The sequence below is a fragment of the Carassius auratus genome, chromosome 3 (assembly GCF_003368295.1).
Source record: "Carassius auratus strain Wakin chromosome 3, ASM336829v1, whole genome shotgun sequence".
Classification (NCBI taxonomy): domain Eukaryota; kingdom Metazoa; phylum Chordata; class Actinopteri; order Cypriniformes; family Cyprinidae; genus Carassius; species Carassius auratus.
Window position 1 is genome coordinate 22,326,146 of NC_039245.1, and position 20,443 is coordinate 22,346,588.

The 20,443-nt window shown below is 38.5% G+C and overlaps 2 protein-coding genes across 2 annotated transcripts; one reads left to right on the plus strand and one right to left on the minus strand.

Annotated features, from left to right (window-relative positions):
* The first annotated feature begins 40 nt into the window (after positions 1-40).
* LOC113051060 (G1/S-specific cyclin-E2-like) lies at positions 41-5,831 on the plus strand. The gene is made up of 12 exons (XM_026214678.1): positions 41-123; positions 682-759; positions 1,070-1,133; positions 1,239-1,283; positions 1,529-1,629; positions 2,214-2,349; positions 2,929-3,075; positions 3,778-3,873; positions 4,138-4,272; positions 4,381-4,492; positions 4,851-5,008; positions 5,544-5,831. The coding sequence occupies exons 2-12, from the start codon at positions 746-748 to the stop codon at positions 5,625-5,627; spliced, it is 1,092 nt and encodes a 363-aa protein (XP_026070463.1). The 5' UTR covers positions 41-123; positions 682-745; the 3' UTR covers positions 5,628-5,831.
* A 342-nt stretch (positions 5,832-6,173) lies between these two features.
* Positions 6,174-20,360, minus strand: ints8 (integrator complex subunit 8). The gene is made up of 28 exons (XM_026214670.1): positions 20,227-20,360; positions 19,118-19,253; positions 18,463-18,637; positions 17,997-18,137; positions 16,913-16,984; positions 16,783-16,834; positions 16,310-16,492; positions 15,441-15,548; positions 15,102-15,257; positions 13,750-13,850; positions 13,298-13,439; positions 13,096-13,166; positions 12,532-12,707; positions 12,290-12,420; positions 11,862-11,972; positions 9,863-10,067; positions 9,486-9,607; positions 9,147-9,331; positions 8,921-8,954; positions 8,763-8,822; positions 8,266-8,327; positions 7,995-8,113; positions 7,211-7,314; positions 7,041-7,091; positions 6,879-6,952; positions 6,727-6,791; positions 6,586-6,629; positions 6,174-6,382 (listed from the first exon to the last, which is right to left on the minus strand). The coding sequence occupies exons 2-28, from the start codon at positions 19,245-19,247 to the stop codon at positions 6,266-6,268; spliced, it is 2,991 nt and encodes a 996-aa protein (XP_026070455.1). The 5' UTR covers positions 19,248-19,253; positions 20,227-20,360; the 3' UTR covers positions 6,174-6,265.
* Positions 20,361-20,443: the final 83 nt, after the last annotated feature.

The following is a 20,443-nucleotide window of genomic DNA, read 5'->3' on the forward strand; positions in this document are numbered from 1 at the left end:
CAAAAGTAATCAAACAGGAAAACCATAGCACATAAGTGCGCGGGGATAACACGCGCATGCGCGCCCACAAGCCGCTCAACATCTACTTGGCGCCGGCGCGAGAGTCACAATCAACTTACCCCGGTAAGAAGTGCAATGTCATTTTTACGCATTTGTTATTTTTATTCAATGCATTTATAGAATACGTTTATTTTGTGGTTGTGCATCAGCTGTCGAATGCACCGACTTTACTACTTGTATTTTATTTCTATAATTGTATTTAGAATTGCACTTCATCTTTGTTCAGCTCTAGCATTATTAATTAAATCACCTGATTGTATTAACTCATTGTTAGCTTTGCAATGTATTTAGCTAAATTACGTCTCGTGCTGTGCATGAAAATCGTGTTTGTTGCATACATACAAGTTACCAATGGGCAATGCTAACAAGCTAAAGTTATGGAGGACAGGGAAATAACCTCAGATGAATATGAACATAATTCGGGCGTCCAGTATAGCCAGGGAGTAATTTGGCGCGCGACAGTATTGATTAGATCATGTTCATATCCAACTGCAATTAAATGTGTATGGTTGTCATTAAATTTACTATATTCGACCTGAGCGCAATGCAAGTAATTTTTATTGTCAAACTCTATTTGCGGTTTAATAATGCCGCTTAAATACAGTAATATTTGCATGATAGGCCAACTGCTGCTGAAAAAGGCAAAACTCACAAGAACTTACATCTTCCTTGCATACGGAAGGACATGGCCAGAAGAAGGTAAGAACAGTGTTATTACTGTGATTTCAGTGTAATTAAAGTTATGTTTGATGAAGACTTCCATTGCCTTTTATTTGTATTATACTGATATTATAATATTTCCTATATCCAAGAAATGAACCTAACCCTCACATAAACCATTCATATTAGTCTTACCTTATCATTGCAATATTATTGCGTATGTTTATAAAGCTATTATTACCATTTGCCTTCCAAAATACTGGTAATTACTCATTTCAGGGGTGTCCATGCTGTCGTAACATTTAATGGCATAACCTGAGCAACTTTCTTCTCTCCCTGTATCTATTAGTGAATGCCAGCAAGCAAGATCTGTCAATGGAAACACACGCAAGATAGCAAGAGTAAAGAAAGAGGTATGCACAGTATGTTTACTTTCTATTTGGTCAGTGTGTGCGGTACTGTTTATGCATGTACATATGTCAGTTTTAATGTATGATTTTTTTTGTTTTGTTTTGCAGTGCAACAAGAGGAGAAAATCAATAAAAAAGTTGAATGACTCTCAGGTATTTCATATAATTAAAGTACACAGGTGCATAGGTGTAGAAAGGGAAGTGTGCATTAGAAGTGTGACTAGGACGCAGGTTAGCATGATTGTCACTTGTTTCCGTTGAGAGACAGCCGTCCAAATTAATCTGAACTCTAAATTAATGTGATAGAGTTTGCCACTTAAGCACAAATGAACAGGTAAGAAAAAGACCATGTATCATCTTTACATGTTATTATTTATGTAAATGTGTTGTGTGTTCAGAAATTACGGCAGCAGAATGATCTGAACGGCGTGAATGAAGTTGTATCCGCCTCGTCTGATCAAGCTCCAGATGCACAGCCATCTCCACTCCCAACACTCAGGTGTGTTTCTGTAGTGAAATTACACCGTGACCATCACATTATCTGACATTCATTACAGAACGACTAACTGACAGAAAGGCAGTATTCAAGTGAAGTGCAATGGCATCTTACGCACAGAAGCCATTGTCACATCTGATTTACAGTGAATGTGCCACTAAAAGTGTGTGACGCAAAAGTTTGTGCCTCCTCGAGTAGTGACTGACACATGAGGAGTCAGCAGCTATACTGATGTAATTGAGACACAGTGCCATAACCGTAGCATAAAACTGTAAAGCTTTATTTATGCATAAAGCTGCATGCATGTCTGTACTGTGGGTGCCAGTCTAATTTAGTTTATAAGTAGCTTACAGCCCAAAGTACAAGTTAGTTGACCTGACAAGATAAACGAAACAAACGGCGTCTGTGCGTTAGATGCCATGTCAGTCCAGCAGCAGTTACTAACATTAAGTGGCAAGAGTCACCTTCATCTCAATGCTACTGAAGTCCAGGTTGATGTACAGTCGTATATTTTTCGGTATCCTGTTTTTTTTTTACTGATACATTGTCTGAAGTCTGTATTTCTGTTCTGTTTTGTTTTGGGGAAGTTGGGGCATCTCAGAGGACGTCTGGATGAAAATGCTGAGTAAAGAGATAAAGTACAAACACAGCAAGAGCAGTTTAGACAGACACCCATCACTGCAGCCCAAAATGAGAGCCATGCTCCTCGACTGGCTCATGGAGGTACTGTCACACACTAGAGACCAGCAGATGCCCACCAGAAGCAATCCCTATTAATTATTTGAAGCTAAATGCAGCCCTTCAATAATGTAACAAAATAAAATTAATTCAAATATTTATCTGACTGCAAAATAATCGTACTCCATTAAAGCTGTTATTTATTTAACCTCTGTTTTCATTTCAAAGAGAACTGATTGGAAAATGTTAGATTCAATGTAGGATAATAAAGAGCATGCTCATAAAAAGTGACCTAATCTATAGCAATGAGGTCAACTCTTAAGAGTTCTATGGTAGAACTTGCTTTAAGAGATTTGTGAATAGGTTTTAAGCTTAAACTCCTGGATAGGAAGTACTAAAAGGAGCATTTGTAAATAAAGCATATTTCTAAATAAAAGTAGCTAAAGTTCAGCATTGCATTTATTAAACTTGTCAGAGAATCCCTCTCCCAGACATTTTTCTCTAGTCTATTCTCTTGATAATGCAAAACAAAAATAAACTCATGAAAACAGAAAGTTTTATCAACTGGAGTCAGCAGCTGGTTGTATAAATATCTCTCAGCTCTCCATCTTTCTCTCTCTGTAGGTGTGTGAGGCATACACACTTCACAGACAGACCTTCTACCTGGCGCAGGACTTCTTTGACAGGTACATGTCGTCCCAAAGTGACGTGCAGAAGGATCAGCTGCAGCTCATTGGGATCACTGCTCTGTTCATCTCCTCCAAAATAGAGGTATACAAGTGTGTAATAACTGTCTGCGCAATATAATCTCATATATAACATCATATTACACTAGTAATTGTATTACATCTGGTCAAGATCAAATTATTCATAACACATAAGTCTGGCATCAGTGCAAAAACAGCTTCACATTAAACACTAGAGAAAATTTTAAAACATTATAATTCTAATTAGGTACGATGTGCTCAAAGCTCAGTTTATTTCAATATTAATCAGGGATGGTTTTTTTTATTTCTGTATTTATACAGGCTTCCATATATTCAACCTGAGAAGTATTTCCTGTGTAAATTGCCTTAACAAACTGCAAAATGATTTCCATACATTTTCAAATGTGTTTTCAATACATTTATTTCATCATTGCTTTCCAGCAGCACTGAGCCAGCTAGTTTCTCTGTGTAGCATATCAGCCAGTGTCCAAAATGAACGGTGGGTAAGCACCAAACTGAGTAAAAATCAGTGCTGGAGAGTTTATGAAATGCTGTTACATGGCCAGTTTTGTGAATTCTAACATTGCATTGACTTGTTTTGGTTCACATGCTTGATTTATGCACTTGTTAAGTTGTGATGTAAACCCACAGTTCACTCTAAACTCAAGCAGCATGCTGTGTCAAATATAAATTCATCTAATTTTGCGCTACTGTCTGCATAGGAGATGGATCACTGCAAATCAATGCATGTTCCTTGTTCTTATAGGAAATATATCCTCCAAAAATCACTGAGCTGGCTTACGTGTCTGACGGAGCCTGTCTGGAGGAGGAGATCCTGCAGATGGAGCTCATCATGTTGAAGGTGTGGACAGATAAACCTTTTTAGTTCTGCTGTGGTGACTCCTAACTGTGTCCTTTCATGTGAGGATGCAAAAATCAGTAGAGAAATTCATAAATCAGTTGTATCAATAAAACCTCAAAACATGGGTGAATAGATATAAACAAACAGAACGTACAATGTTGACAATTTAGCAGATCATACGCTATACAAAGAAATAATACAATGCAATATACAGAAATCAATAAAACTGGTCTTCAGTTATGTTTCATCTTATGTGTTCAACAGGTGTTAAACTGGGAGCTTTGTCCAGAGACTGTGGTCTCGTGGATGAAGCTCTACATTCAGATGGCTTCACTGTACGACGTCACCGATCTGTTAGTGCCTCAGTTTCCTCAGGAAACATACATACAGATCACACAGGTGCACACACGCTTTCCCCACACAGTCATACACGAGTAAATGATCTAATAGAAAATGTCTTGACAGCTACTGTGAAAATGTTCATGATTTTGTGTTTGTTTGTTTTAGCTCTTGGATTTGTGCATCCTTGATATCAGCTCTTTGGACTTTAAATATGGCGTCTTAGCAGCAGCCGCTTTATGCCACTTCATGTCAGCCGATGTTGTCCGAAAAGTATCAGGTAAGATATTCATTTGCAAGGTCTACTGCTATATTATAGTAATATATAAACATTTTTATTTTGCTTGTTAGCTAATGCAGGTTTTGTGATCCAGTCAGCTTGGGTCCACATGAATAAAATTTGATTCATAAATAAAATGAGGTCTGTGGAAGACATACCTTGGTGATACTTGTGCCAAAAACTGCACAAATGTAGTTACTTAACAAAAACATACATTTTTAAAAATAAATATAACTGCATCAAAATGTGCATTGTGCTTGTGAAGTTAACGTTGCAGATCAGAGTGTGAAGAGTAGTACTTCTAAACATGTTGAAGTGTCTCGACGTAGATCAGACGAAGTGTTTGTCCTCCACACAGGGCTGAAGTGGGAGGCCATTGAGACCTGTGTGAACTGGATGGCTCCTTTCGTGGAGACCATGATGCGTTATGAGAGCGCACAGCTGAAAGTATTTGGCCAAGTGCCGTCTGAGGACAGACACAACATTCAGACACACGTGGACTACCTCTGCATGCTGGTGAGTCTTAATACTATATCAATAGTCTGTGCTTGGCTAATATTAAAGGTGCTGTATGTAGCGAAGACACAGAGGGGTTGAACTAGGTATTGCAGTCCAAATGGGGGGGTCCTTCCTTCAGACACAGGTCACCAGATTGATGATGAATGAAATTGAATACGCTGTGTTTTCCACCAACTGGCAACCCGGATGCCAAAATACAATCAGGTAAACTGGCAAAGGGAGGGTTTCAGAAACCAAAACAGAGATCACCATTCCACCCTAGAAAGCACATTTTCAAAGGAGAATAACTGACTGTTAGCATGTTTCTTAAATATCTGCAAACACATTCTGGTATTTTTATGCTTTAGCGGAGTCAAAGACTTACATATAGCACCTTTAATTATTGAGATCAGTGCCATCGATGGATGTCGAAGTTCAGATGTGGTATGAGAGGAACCGAATCAATAGCATGTTGTGCTCATTTAGTTCTGCAGTGGCATTGTTTCTGCCTGGTGCATGCATTTAACCAAGTCATTGTTGTTCTTCTTTACAGAAAGAGGCTCAGGAGAAACAGTCAGGAAGTCTGGAGCCCTTCTTCCCACCAACACCACCCAGCAGCGCTGAGAAAACCAGCTAACACTAGTGTTCACACAGCAGGAGCACTCAGTGTGCCTTACTCAAGTGTACTGTGATGTTTACCGTCACTCTAGTTCAGGTCATACGTTGTCAAATTGTGATAAGTACTGTGTGCACAGGGCTTGAACTGCTATTATGTAACAAAATAGACTTTAAGAAACTGCACTTTTTTGTGTTCTGAAAAGGCAGCTTATGTTCCCCATGCTGACGTATGGTTCTTATGGACTTAGGGTAAATAAGAGCAGGCCTCAGGATTGATAGTGTGGTATTTTTGTATTTTTGTATTTTTCTCTGGAGTTCAAATGATGACTTCTTAAAATGTGATTCATGAAAATATCAAATTTCCTGTGGGCACAGTTTTCTTTTTATTATACAGCATAATTTAAGTATACATTTGTATATAGAATTGTAAGATGTTTAAAATATATAAACTACTTTCAACTTTACCAAAGGCATTACATTGTGCATTTGATTATTCCTGATTGACATTTAATCGTAAAAATCACACACACACACACATTTGTACATAAAAAAATAGGAGACAACATGAATTAGCATAGGAATATTTATTTGAAAAAGGTTGTGTGATAATTTTTTTTCCCCAGTTAAAAAACAAAACAAAAGGTCTTTTGGAATGAATTAAAAGTAGAGTTTAGCCAAGGCCTGTAGGAATTTCTTCTTCCTTTTTTGGGCTGCAAGCTGCAGGACTTCCTCTGGATTACTGGAGTTTAACTCTGTCTGTCCGATGGCCTTGATCTGTGTTCAAAGACATTGACCATCATTAGCTTCTGATGTTCAATTATTCCACCTGAAAATCAAGCAACTTTTGTACAAATCTTGCTTTGAATCTGCACTGTAAGATAGTTAGATTGCATTTCTACACTATCTACAATAAATGTTTTAGAAACTGTATGTGGCATAATTGATTCTTGAATCAACAGATAAATGAATCAGGTTACCGCAACTTGTCTTTTGTCACCCTCTCCTCGTTTATGATGAATGTCTGAAGGCAAAAGTTATGGTTAAACAATGGACAGAAAACATCAGATGTGCTGTAAAACAGGGTTATTCAAATCTTGTGTCTTCTTTAGAAAGGATACACGTCAGATACTCCAGAATCGTCACATCCCAGATGTAGTCATAGAACGAATCCATAGAGTCATGACTGATGAGAAAGGGAGACAAATGCAATGAAGATCCTTTCTGAAAAGAAAGTTTCTGAACTATTTTGTATGATGCATTGCGGGTTCACCTGTTTTGCTCTTGTAGAGCTTTAAATGCAGTCATGTAGTCCACTTCCCTCAGAAACTGGCACAGAACTGCCACCTGTTTAGTGCACACAATGACAGCATGTATCAGCCAATGCATTCATCTGAAACGAGGCTCGTGGCAGTACACCGATGCGGTTCGTTACCTGAGTGTGACAGTTCAACAGCGAGCAACACTTGATCATTCTCTTCAGAACCTGCAGAAACATTCAGCCTTGTGTCACAGTCACATCTCCACAGGGCACTTAACTACCAAACCAAAACTAGAAATGAAAGTTTTCTCCGTTCACAACAGTGTTGTGCAGATCTCCAGCACCTGGTCGGTGTAGACATCAGGAGGAACCGGTTTAGTGAAGTAATCGGAGCACACGGTCCCTGCCTGCAGGTAATAGTGCATCGCTGCAGAATACTGGTTGGTCACTGAAAGAACAAAAATTTATATAATTATTAATTCTTTTAGCATTTGGCCTATTTAAAACTGAACTTTTGGCATGACGTTTACAAAACAAAACAAAAAAACGGATGTGTATGCTTTGTTTAAAAAGATGACCCATCAATGCATCTCTATGAACTCCTCTCTTAAATACTGTGCATCTGACAGACTCGGCCTAGAGTTTTTAATAGTTTAAAACTCAAAACATTAATGCAGTAATTTAAACTTCTTTTACTAAAGAATTATGAACATTCAGCATTCAACATTCAGGGTCTGTGTACATATTTCAATATTTTCATGAAGACGAAACGTAAATATTTTATACTTCCGTATGTTATAGTTACATCAGACTTTGAGTAAATCAAAGTATTATAGTATGACTTTAAGTTTACTTTTAAGTTGAACTGCTTGAGGTTGGGTGATACGACTAAAGTCTTAAAACCTGATATTTATAGGCATTACTTAACCAACAAAAATAACCACATACATGCACTCATTAAGTGATTATAAACTATAAATTGTTAAATATAAAGAATTTAGCATTAACACAACACTCTGTACAGCTGCTCTGAGATAATTATGTATTGTTTAAAGTGTTGACTTGAAATGAGCCCTCAGTGTTGGATCTGTGCAGTACGAGTTTCACTCATACACAGCTTCACCTTACCAAAGTAAATGTCGGCCTGCGTGCAGAGCCACAGCTGATTGTTGGGGTTGAGGCTGAGGGCATAGTTCACCAACTCCTTCAACGTGACGACCACAGCTTCAACATCCACCGACTGTAAACTGCATCAACACCACCACCATCATCATCATCATCAGAACATGACACCAAGATTACACCATCAAAACAAACCTTATAGATCACAAACTATCATTACATCCACAGATCAAATCACAGGAGCATTTCTAACAGCGTTTCTTTAGTTGTGACATACTTGGCAAGAGATGAAGGCCATATGGAGATATGCTCAGCTGTCACTTCATTCACTATATCATCCTGAGAGATAGAAATAAAACATAATATACATTAATCCACAGAAATAAGATGTTCCAGTTGCACTTTATTTTACAGTACATGTACGTACATGTACTTATAGTGTACTTACAGTGTATTTATCTAAGAAAGTTCTGGTAATACAAGGTAACTACATGGGGTAGGGTTAGGTTTAGGGGTAGGTTCAGGTACAGTTTAGGGTACATAGTTATTTAATTACTATAATAAGTACATAGTATGTACATGAGGAACAGGACTGTAAAATAAAGTGCTACCGATGTTCCCTTTATAGTACCTATTCAGTGGTTACTTGTATTACTTCACTAATTCATTTTAAGTCATCCTTCAGTATGACATAAAAAGGGTAAAGTGACAACCAAAACAATTGCAATCCAAAAAAATTTAAATCTTAACTTCGACTACACTGATAACACATACCCGTACAATATTGTGCAGCCGCACAAACAGAGAGATGAGCGTTGTCAAAACCAGTGGCTCCTACAACCCCAAACATTATATGAGAGATTAATACTGGAAGCTCTCTATAGTTAATATACTTTTATGTAATGCTGTTTACTTGACGATGTTACACTTACCCGAAGCTTTTTCATAAAAGTCATGAATTTGCTCCTAAAAGCACAACAAAAGATCAAATATAACAATGCATTAACATAACAGAGAGAATTATGTAACATGCTGTGATCATGTTTTATATATTATTGCAATGCTGAAACAGGCTCTGATTTATTTTCCTGTGAAAGTCATCTAAGGCAGGTTTTAGAGTTGTTCTCGATGTACAGTGGAGGGGTCCCTGTGTCTCACCGGGGCAGGATGCCCAGCGAGGACTCTCTCTGTTTGAGAAGGCTCACTCGACCGTCACTGGAGCGCTTGTGCTGGCTGGAAACACTGCAGATCTGCACCACCACCTCCCAGAGCTCCTTCGCCGTGCGTCTGCTCTCTTTGGGTCCTGGCAGCTCCTTACAGGTGGACGCTATCAGCTGCCCGAGCTGCATGAGGAGTAAAACACAGGAGGAGATGATCTGAGAGAAGTCTCACATGAACATGTCTTCACCAAATAGAAAATGTGTTCATATAAAAAGATTTTCTGACTATGACTTCAATAATGAAGCACCGAAGTGTTTGTGGGAAGGGTGCAGATACCTTTATATATGGGTTGTTGTTGACCAGAGACTGTGGCACCTGCAGCGTCAGATACTCGTTCTCCCTCCAGTTGAGCATGAACACGACACACTCCTCACCGACGATCTGACGTAGCGGGAGATCTGTGCACGTGGAGAACATTACAAGCAATTAAAGCATCCTACCCTTAAATATGAAGCGCACTTCAGTCTGGATTAATTAGAATAAGCACATGAACCCAAACAAGCTTAATTTATTAAAGAATAAGGTCAAAATTTTTTGCTCCCAGCATTCAACATTCCCAGAAGTGAGTGTGTAAAAGACTTCGCTCTGGTTCATTTTAAGATCATCAGACCTCCTGTTAAGAGAGCATTTGTCTGCAACAGCTGACGTAATACCATGTATCCTCATCTCCAGATATCCACGGACCCTGCTGACCAGGTCGGGTGGAGGTCTCTCCGTGTTGCCTTCGGCAGCGCATGCCTCGTGACCTCTGACCTCCATCAGCAGCAGCTCGTTGAGCATGACCTGACGCAGCTTGGGAGAAAACTCTGTCACCAGCTCCAGGCACGCCGTGAACAGCTGACGAGCGTGAACAAAATCCTGCAACAGCCGAAGAGAAAAAAAAAAAGTGTAATCTTTAATTTAAAAAATTTGACATAAAACTCTCTCTTTATGTGCCGCTTTGTAAAAACAAATCTAAATTTTAAAAGAAATATTTCCCAGAAATAAATTCGGCCAAATTAACTGAAACTCAGTTTCGCCTGTTTTTGATACGAATTACAAAAACGTGGCACCCTGAATCACATGAATACAAATGATAAAAATGATTGGTTTCTCTTGGACTTAAAAAGGGGCCATGATATGGAGAATCAAAATTTTCTTGATATTTACACACATCAGAGGTTACAATAAAAACATGCTGCAGCTTCAGAACTCACTAACTCACCAGTTTAAAATATGAACTATTCTCTTCGGTCCTTCTGAAACGCCCAGATTTAAAATCGGGACAATCGTGACGTGAATCCATGCAGCAGTGCCAAACATTTTACCCTCTGAGGTGATGCAGCTAACTTCCTCTATATTTAATCTTATAGTGTGTTTGTAATAAACTTCAAACAAGCATTTTTAATGCTATTAAAACAGCAAGGCCTATCTTTACTAACAGGTAGCGCAAACCCTCTTTTGGCATTCACAAAAGCTACTGTCAGGATTTACTAAAGACCAGCAGTGTATTAATATGCAGTTAAGACACATTAGCTATGAAAAGCTGTGGACAGTTATTTTTCAGCCCACCATACTGCATTTGCTTTTGTATGAGTTTCCCTTTCAGACACATAATTAATGGGAGGGGAGTATTTAGATGAATTACGCAAGGTGATTTCACTAAAGTTTGCAGTAGTCAGTTTACTGGTATTTGTGCCATTATTTAACATCTTTAAAAAGCATGTCTTAACCCCTTCTACACCTGTGTTGTAAGTAAATGGCATACTTCAGAGCTTTTGCAGAAAGCAGCATTCAGAATCATGTAAATATGAAAAGCATTTTTCTAACACAGTTACATGAAAGCGGTTTAACACATTTGGGTTTCTGTAGTAGGATGCAACTTTACTGGGCTTGCAAATGCATATTCTTACATATTATGAAAAGGTGTAGAGAAAGCCATGCACTAGAAAACTGTGTTCCTTAAAGGAGTCATATGATGCGATCTCAATTTTTCCTTTCTCTTTGGAATGATACAAGCTCTTGGCTCATAAGGAAGATCTGTAAAGTTGCAAAAACCAAAGTCTCAAATCCAAAGAGATATTTTTTATAAAATTTAGAGTCTGCCACGCCCATTAAAAATGGCTCATTCAAACACGCCCCCACATATCTACGTCTCTATGTGGAAATATTTGCATAAGAGCAACATACGAGTTACATACGAGCTTCATCACTGTGTCTGTTCCTCTTTCGGGACTGAACTGATGGTAAAACTAAAGACATTATTAAATGTATTTACATTTATTTTGTAAGATGAAGCTCGCTATTATGGAAAGGGGTGTTGCATTTCCGACGAGTGCTTGCTGTGTCCGGCCAATCACAACGCACTGGGTCAGTTGGCCAATCAGAACAAACTACTATTGTCAGGAGGCGGGACTTTGTAGGAAATGACACGTTTGAGAGAGGTGGGGCATAGAGGACCTACAATAATGTACAGTATTTTAAAAAAATTATGTGTTTTTTGAACATTAAAGCATGTCAACATATTCTTTTACACCAAATAATGATCTTTAAAAAAGCACATTAAAAGCACATTACTACAATAGTGCATATCAACATGAATATTGCTTCTGTGTCTTAAAAGTGTCTTTCTGGTGTGCATGTTAACATACTGAATGCTGTTCAGATACACACCTTTATACTGATGCAGTGCATACCCTTGGCCATAAGGATGTACACCAGGTCTCGTGTCAGGTTGTCTTTTATTGCCAATATGACATTCACATAGTCAACAGGAACCTCCCACTACAGGAAAGTAAAATTACAGTTGCAAGAGTAAAAAAGAAAAGAAGTCAATGTAAACAACTATAATTTTTTATTTTTTTATAAAGTTGAACTGTTTCATGACAAAGCATTTTTTGTCATGAACTGATATTAGAAACCAGTGAAATAAATGTACAAGTTATTATTCAGTTTACTGCAAAACTACAAATTTGTGTCAAAGAAACTCTGATCCAGTTTGTTACCCGATCAGCACTAATTAAAGACTAGATTATCTACATTTAATGCTCTGAAATGAGGCATAAGAGTAGCCTTGAAAACATCATGTGGTGTTTCCTGACCTTACTGTTGACCCTCCAGAAGGGTCGTTCGGCCATCCCATGCAGCTCGATGAGGATCTGTTTGATGTGTCGAGGATCCAGTGACAGAATGAGCTGCTGTTCAAGCTGACTGATATTCACACTGACAGACGCTGGTCAGAACAACACACAAACAACACATCAACCAACAGCAACCACAGCTCTTCAGATGATAAAATGAAGAACTGAATATGCTCATTAAACACCTGCCCTCCAGGATTTACCAGGTATATCGTAGAATGAGGGCAGTGGTTTGGCACTGAGGTTGACTGTGGCTGAGCTCTTCCTCATCTGCTCCATCAGGACCTTCTTCTCCTCATCTTGAAGGAGTTCCACAAAGAGTTTGTGAGAAGACACCATCAAGGCCAGAGAAACATCTTCCAACCTGTTACAAACCGTCCTACAATCAAAACAAGAAAACACATTTTTAAATCATGGAATATTTGTAGTATTTTCACACAATTAAACAATTTTAATAGAAATACAACAGCAAAAACAAGATAATGCTTTAAATGGTGAACAGGACCTAATACATACTAGATTATGCATCACCTAAACTACATGGTAAAAACAAAAAAAATACATTTGTTATTGCAAACTCCTGCAGAATTTCTCCACACCAATGTCTGTATATTATTATGGTACAATTTACTTCAAACAAATCCACCTTTGAAAAAAAGCATGTTAAAGCAATAAATAAATAAAAATAGAAAAGGTCATTCTGTATGATCCTGATCAAGTCAAATGTCTGGCAAGGTGAAAAAAGTTTAAACTGTAAGGCTGCTCACTTGATCAAAAGAGCCATTTTCCTCGTGCTTGTTTCCGACCTGTGCTCCTTCTCCATTGACCTTGTACACACCTGGAGTCATGTGAGAGACAACACATGTGAGAGCCTTTTATTTCGACAGAAGACCTTTGAGAATTAGATCAGTTTAGTAAAAGAATAGTGTGTGTGATGTGCATGATTCAGCGACACAGCAAGGTTTGTACCTCCAGCAGAAAACTGATGGTGTTTTTGCTGGGCTTGAGGAGCAGCTGATGGAAGGACACACTGAGGACGCCACCCTCCAGTGCATCTCTCACTGCGTTACACACACACAGTTTATGACAGACTTCCTCCAAAGCCTTGTCCCTGTCATTTAAAACACACACACACATATATCAAAGGAATATACAACAGGATCTATGGAAAAGACATGTGGCATGTCACTAACCACCACATGTTGGCTTACATCTCTATTTGTGAAAGAAAAAGAAAGTATTATAATAAACCACTTCTAATGTAATTCAATGGGGAAAGACATAATTACATTAATTCTGTGAGAATTTTGTAGAAGGAAAATTAGATTGAATCTACTTATTCAATTCATCGGTGTTAGAACCATTAAAGAGAAGGAATAATAATCCATAACTGTCCATTAAGCATGTAAACAGCATCTCACCCTTGTTGAAGCTTGTGCAAAAGCTCCAGCTCAATTGAATGTCTGAAGCTGTTGGGCAGACTGAATGTAACATTGTCTCTGATGAAGGCCTCGATCAATGCCTACAGCATAAAGACAGAAGACAGAGACAGTAAAGGTTACTGTTGTACAAATTCACATTTCACCAAATGCATAGGCATGTAAAGCTCCAGTGAATGTGTAACTGAGGTCTACAACTGTTGTAGGAGAAACCAAAAATAAATGATGTAGATTTATGTATCTACATAAATGACTTTACCATTTACCAACCAGAAAAATTTCCTAAACAGTATGCTATGATATAGAGTGCCAGGGTGGCATATAAAATATGCTCTATGCTGAAGGGTTCAACATACTACACATTGGCATCTACGCTAATATTAGTCTGTTTCTCTCTTGTTCCGAGGTCACTGTAGCCACCAGATCCAGTCTGTATCCAGATCAGAGGGTCACTGCAGTCACCCGGATCCAGTACGTATCCAGATCAGATGGTGGATCAGCACATAGAAAGGACCTCTACTGCCCTGAAAGACAGCGGAGACCAGGACAACTAGAGCCCAGATACAGATCCCCTGTAAAGACCTTGTCTCAGAGGAGCACCAGGACAAGACCACAGGAAACAGATGATTCTTCTGCACAATCTGACTTTGCTGCAGCCTGGAATTGAACTACTGGTTTCATCTGGTCAGAGGAGAACTGACCCCCCAACTGAGCCTTGTTTCTCCCAAGGTTTTTTTCTCCATTCTGTCACCGATGGAGTTTCGGTTCCTTGCAGCTGTCGCCTCTGGCTTGCCTAGTTGAGGTCACTTCATCTACAGCGATATCATTGACTTGATTGCAAATAAATGCACAGACACTATTTAACTGAACAGAGATGACAACTGAATTCAATGATGAACTGCCTTTAACTGTCATTTTGCATTATTGACACACTGTTTTCCAAATGAATGTTGTTCAGTTGCTTTTATGCAATCTTTTTTGTTTAAAGCGCTATATAAATAAAGGTGACTTGACTTGAAAGTTATTCTTCATTATACAATGTGTGTAAAGCTGCTTTAAAACAGTATGTATTGTGAAAAGCACTATACAATTGAAAAAATACTTAACCATGTTACTCTTATTAAACAAAAACCCTAAATGCAAGAGTGAAATCCACTCACTTTCTTGAATTAGAAATTCATCATGTGACTTGTATAATACGCAATGTACTAGAGGTTTGTGCAGAAGAGTCACCAAAATTCAGGAGAGCTGTTTTTAAATCAACATGAGTATCATGGGACTCCTTTCATAAGAAAGTATTTAATAGTAGCACAGTGCACAGAGTACTTGCTGACCCCATAATCGTGGTTCCTCATGAGGCAGCTGATCTGGCCATACGGGGTGTGCTGGCTCTCACTGGGGTCGGAGGCTTCGGTCAGGGTTTTACAGGCGCTCCAGTATCCAGCCAACCGCTGCTCATCCACACAACAGAGAGATGGGGTGGAATCCAGCTGCCATCAGACACAACAAAATCTCATGATTCAGAAATGCACGTGGATTATCTCAGATTAATACAGTCCTGGGTGCTTGATTGGTCAAAACTGCATTTCAGTTGTGTCATGAAGGCGAGTAAATAATGACAGCATGTAATGTTTTAGAGAAAGTTTTCCTTTTTTAATTTGATAACGTCTCACCTTTGTTAGCAGTTCTCGTGCTTTTCTGAAGTGTTCTCTGGCTTTCTCATACACTGAAGGGTCAGAACAGCCTTGCTGAAAGTAAATGCCTCCTAGATCGTAATGCACCTGCCAGATATTAACACTTTTAAAGAAAGAATTCAACCAAAAAGCTAAATGTCCCGAAAATATTCTTACCCATTGCCATCCAATATTTTAGATGAGTTTTTTTCAGCATGGGAACATAATTGGGGCAATAAAAACATCACAATAATACACACTCCTGTCTCCAGTCCAAAAGCTGTGTGTTTGTGTCTGACCAAACTGTGAGTCCATAATTGATAATAATGCTTGCTCCAGTGAAAAAGTCTCTCACATCACATCCACTGACATGTTTGTTTAGAAGAGTTTTGATTGTGATTGATCGGTGTATATATCTCTCCTGATTAATTTTTCATGGTGAAAGCAAATGTATGCATTATGGACACGCAATTAGTTAATGCTTAAAGTTAAAAACGTCTTGATTGATTTCTTATAAAAACACAGCTTTTGGCTTCTCAAGTCATTAACTGACGGACTGGAGTGGTGTGGATTACTTGTGGATTATTGTGATGTTTTTATCAGCCGTTTGGACTCTCATTCTGACGGCACCCATTCACTGCGGAGCATCCGTTGCTGAGCAAGTGATGTAATGCTACATTTCTCCAAATCTTTTTCCAATAAAAAAATAACCTCATCTGCACCTTGGATGGCCTGAGGGCGAGTAAAATTTCAGCTAACTTCCATTTATGAATGAACCAATCCTTTTACAGAAGAACAGATCTTCACATGACAAACGAGCACATTACGGCAGAGTTAACTGTGGTGACGGACTATGCTGTGGGACACACCTGACAGTGCAGGTGATCGGCGCTGATGCGCAGTCCTGCGGTGGACGACTCCGTCTCTCCATTGGCTGTACTGGGATCAGCAGCTAGCAGGTCCAGGGTTCGAAGCGTGTGGATGTAGAAGTCTTTTTTAATGTTCAGGGCTCCTTCTAACACCGTGATAGAGTCTGCGGCCTGCTCTCTGAGCTGAGGAGCACAATATTAAACTAGTGACAGGGCTATGATGAGCTTTCTTTGAGAATGAAAATGACATTTTAAAGCGTGACATCAGACATCGATGAAATGCATCAATCCTTTGTACTTGAAATCAGCATGAAGGAAGAAAGTTGTGGCTTGTATTAGGCCTCACTGCTTATTTTGCGGTTATTCAATTACACTATCTATTTCATTTGAATTATCTCCAGAAAATCTCCTTTCACAACCCAAAGCTAGAGCAATCAGATATCAGTTTATGAAAGCACTTATTCCAGTCATACCACACTCAGTATGTTCTCTGTCAGCTCCTTTTCCTGCTGCACCAAACTCATCCTACAGAACACAAAACACTATGAGCACTTCAACAGCTCACAACACAAAACACTGACACCCGTGTTATTCCTTCCTTACATATTCAGCTGATGTGGTCCAGGTTTGGTCTGTTTCTCTGGAAAGCTGCTCAACACAATGGTACGAATGGCCCTATTGAGAAAAAGAAAAAAGTTCATATTAGTCTGTAAACACAGCAAGTGGCTGGAGCAGAATCAGCTTGAAGATTCTTGGACCATTCAGCTGTAATCTGCTGCAAACTCAAAGATACACTAGAGGTGGATTTCTTTGTTGCTTCTTTCATTTGCTTTAGAAGTATGTAAAGTATATTCCCTCTCTCTCTCTCTCTCTCTCTCTCTAGAGTTTAGGGACCCCTGCTTTAATGTGTAATTTATTAAACCAGTTAGTTCAAAAGGCTAATTCAATCAGAAACTAATCCAGTGGCTGTTTTATCTTTTTTTTTTTTTTCACATAAACCTTCTCTCATTTCAAGGCTTGCATTTGTAGGCCACATACACCACAGAGAAGGTCTCATTTCAGAGAAGTAATCATTGCAATATTGACTAATTCCTCATGAGGCATAGTATACTGTCATTTCTTTCTTTTCTTGAAACAAGGCAGTCTCAGTGATGTAAGTGGTTGACAAATGCCATCCAGAAGACCTTTCAAAGTTTTATCTAACCCTTCATAAGCTATGACATACAGTTATGATGCATTCAATTCATGTCGGATAGATCATATTTTCGTGTTGAACACAAATGAAGTCGTTATCACCAGTGGGAAAACTAAAAAAAACCTTTTACGCCCCAAGTTTACGAGATGGGGACGTGTTAGTGAGAAAACATGTCAAATGCAACGGATGCAGCCAAAGAATAGAGATGTGTGTCTGTATTGTTCAATGTAATAAATAAAATATTATATTACTGTATAATTATTATAAAATATATAATGATTCCGTTTAAATCACCTTCATTAACTGAATAAAACTGGGGAAAAACATGATGAACATTATTTATCCATCATTTTGTAGATGCAGAGAGTTAAAATACAATCATTTAATTTTATGTAGAAAAGTTAAATCGCCATCTGACTAAAGTGACTTGTCAAATCATAAATACACACTTCCCAGGAGGACTTGAATGCACCGTTACACAGTGACACTGACCATCTGTTGTAGATGAGCACGGCCATGGCTGTGGTGGGCGGCAGGGTGGACAAATCCAGATCTACATGTTTCACTCCAGGAGGAACACGACTGGCACACAGAAGCTCATTCAATAACATATTGAGCACAGGGATGGTCAAACTGTCAATCAAACAGAAAGACAAAGAGGACACTTTAAATGAAAGGCTGAATAGATGCAAATGTTGGTTAAAGATGAACTAAGATTTCAGTTTTTACATTTTCTGAAGAATGCAAGTGGCCACAATGGTCAGGCATTGCTCTGTGGCTGGTCTAAATGTGTGTTTTAATTTTAACCAGAGAGGCTCTTAGCATGTTAAAGTGGAACTCTGGGTGGTTGCAAATAACAATAAAATTAAAAGATTTCTTTCAGGTAATACAGAAAATCAGTTTATTGCCCTCAAAAGGAAAAACAACCATTCAAATCAAATGCTTTATCTCCACTCACCCCTTCTCTAGCTCTTTCAAGTCCCATGTCAGGTGGGCAGCAACTTTGAGTGCCATTAGCTTCAGTGTGCGGTTCCTGCGGTTGTCCGCGGGTGGCTGAACCTGGTTCTGCTCATTCACAGACGGTTTGGAGGCTTGCTCAAGAAACTGAACGATGAGCTGAACGGGAGACGGATCTGTGGAAACCATATAAAACTTAACTCTGAAGCTCATCTCAGGAAACTAAGGAAAAGCATTTGTGGCTGGTTTTAATTCTGTGACCTGACAGGTTTCCCATTGAAACAGCACATTCAGTGAGGTGGAACGACAGGAATTGATCTTATCCATGCAGAGATCATGATGACATGTAACTTAAAATAATATACAGCACACATATTACTAGGACAGACCTCTGGCTTAGAAAATTTCACATTCACTATGGTAAATTCATGATAATATCCAATCTCCTTCACACAATGTTAGAGGATTTGTTTGTTTTTCTGACATTGTGTCCTGTCGTGGTTTCATAAACTGAACCGATAATATTCTATAGCTCTCATAATAACACAAAAACACGGTTTTGTGCCATTGTTTTGGCAATGCATCTGTCAATCGAACTACAATAGAAATCATGACACGGCTTGGTGGTGAATCTAGTTCAGGCATAAGATGCAAACCTGGACGAGGGCCCTGCAGGTGCTGCTCCAGTAAGGATGGATCAAGCAGAAACTCAAACCAGGAGGCCTGTGGGGGGGTACAGGGCCGACTGCCGCTCACCGCCTCCCGGTCTGCCGCCTCAGCACTCATACTGACCTGCAGACAAACAGCAGCGCACAGCATTCAGTGCACAAAGCATAGCTTTTTCATATGCTTTATTTGAACCATCAGTTTACACTATGGTACAACAAAATAATTAAAAACAGCAATGGAGAGAAAGAAAACATGAACAACCAATACCATAGCTGAAAACAGAAACATGATAAATAAATAAAGGAAAAAGAAAGAATAGGACATTATACAGAACAATCCAAATTAAACATGAAATACAGTAGAAAATTGTACATGTTCTGAGAGCTTTCTCTTAAAATGAAACTAAAATTGTAAGCATATAATTTTTTTCTCTGGTTAAAAAAACTAAACTGTTCAAAAATTTACATTTGTGAATACAGAATCTACATAAGAACAGAATTAGGTTTATTACAAACCAGGCATTTGGGATCTGCTTCAAAAACAACATATATAGTAAATTTGGAATTCATAGAAAATCTAACTAACAAATCTTTAAAAAAACTAACATATTTCCAGAGCTCAGAAGAATAACTGCATACAAGAAGAGTCTCAGTGTCCTTCTGACAAAAGGAGAATGTTCTATCTAAATCAGATCCACATTTTTTTGTCTCCAGAAAATGTTTGACAGGGTAAATGTTATGAAGTATAAAGCGTCTTAGTTCTGCCTCAAATTACAGCGAACTGACGTCATGAACAGTGCTTTTACTGAATGTATATATATATATATATATATATATATATATAATGCCCAAAGATGCTCTCTAGGCAACTCAGTCCATGTCTGTGATGTACTGGTTCAACGTTGTTTAGCTTTTAATTGCAATCATATCATTTAATTACGTTTTAGTTACCGATGGATTATTGACGATATTACTATCATTACTATTGGTTTCAGTAATGTTCAGAACAAATAATAACAGGCTCGTGAAAACTATTTAGATGTAACTCAGTGCTAGTCTTTGATCATTCTAGTCTCCTTTCCTGCATTATCACTCACCTTCTTTGAAATTCTGAATTAATAATACGATTTATATCACAAACTGTTTGTATTAACGCAAAAGCTAGTGGTTCTAAGACGCCATAGTAATGTGTTTCTTCATTGTAGGATCTGTGAGAGACTGCGCGAAACAGCGCCGCTTACTGTACCGGCGCTTAACGAATACACGAATAATGTCAAAATTGCACATATCAAAACACACAAAAGTTATATTTAT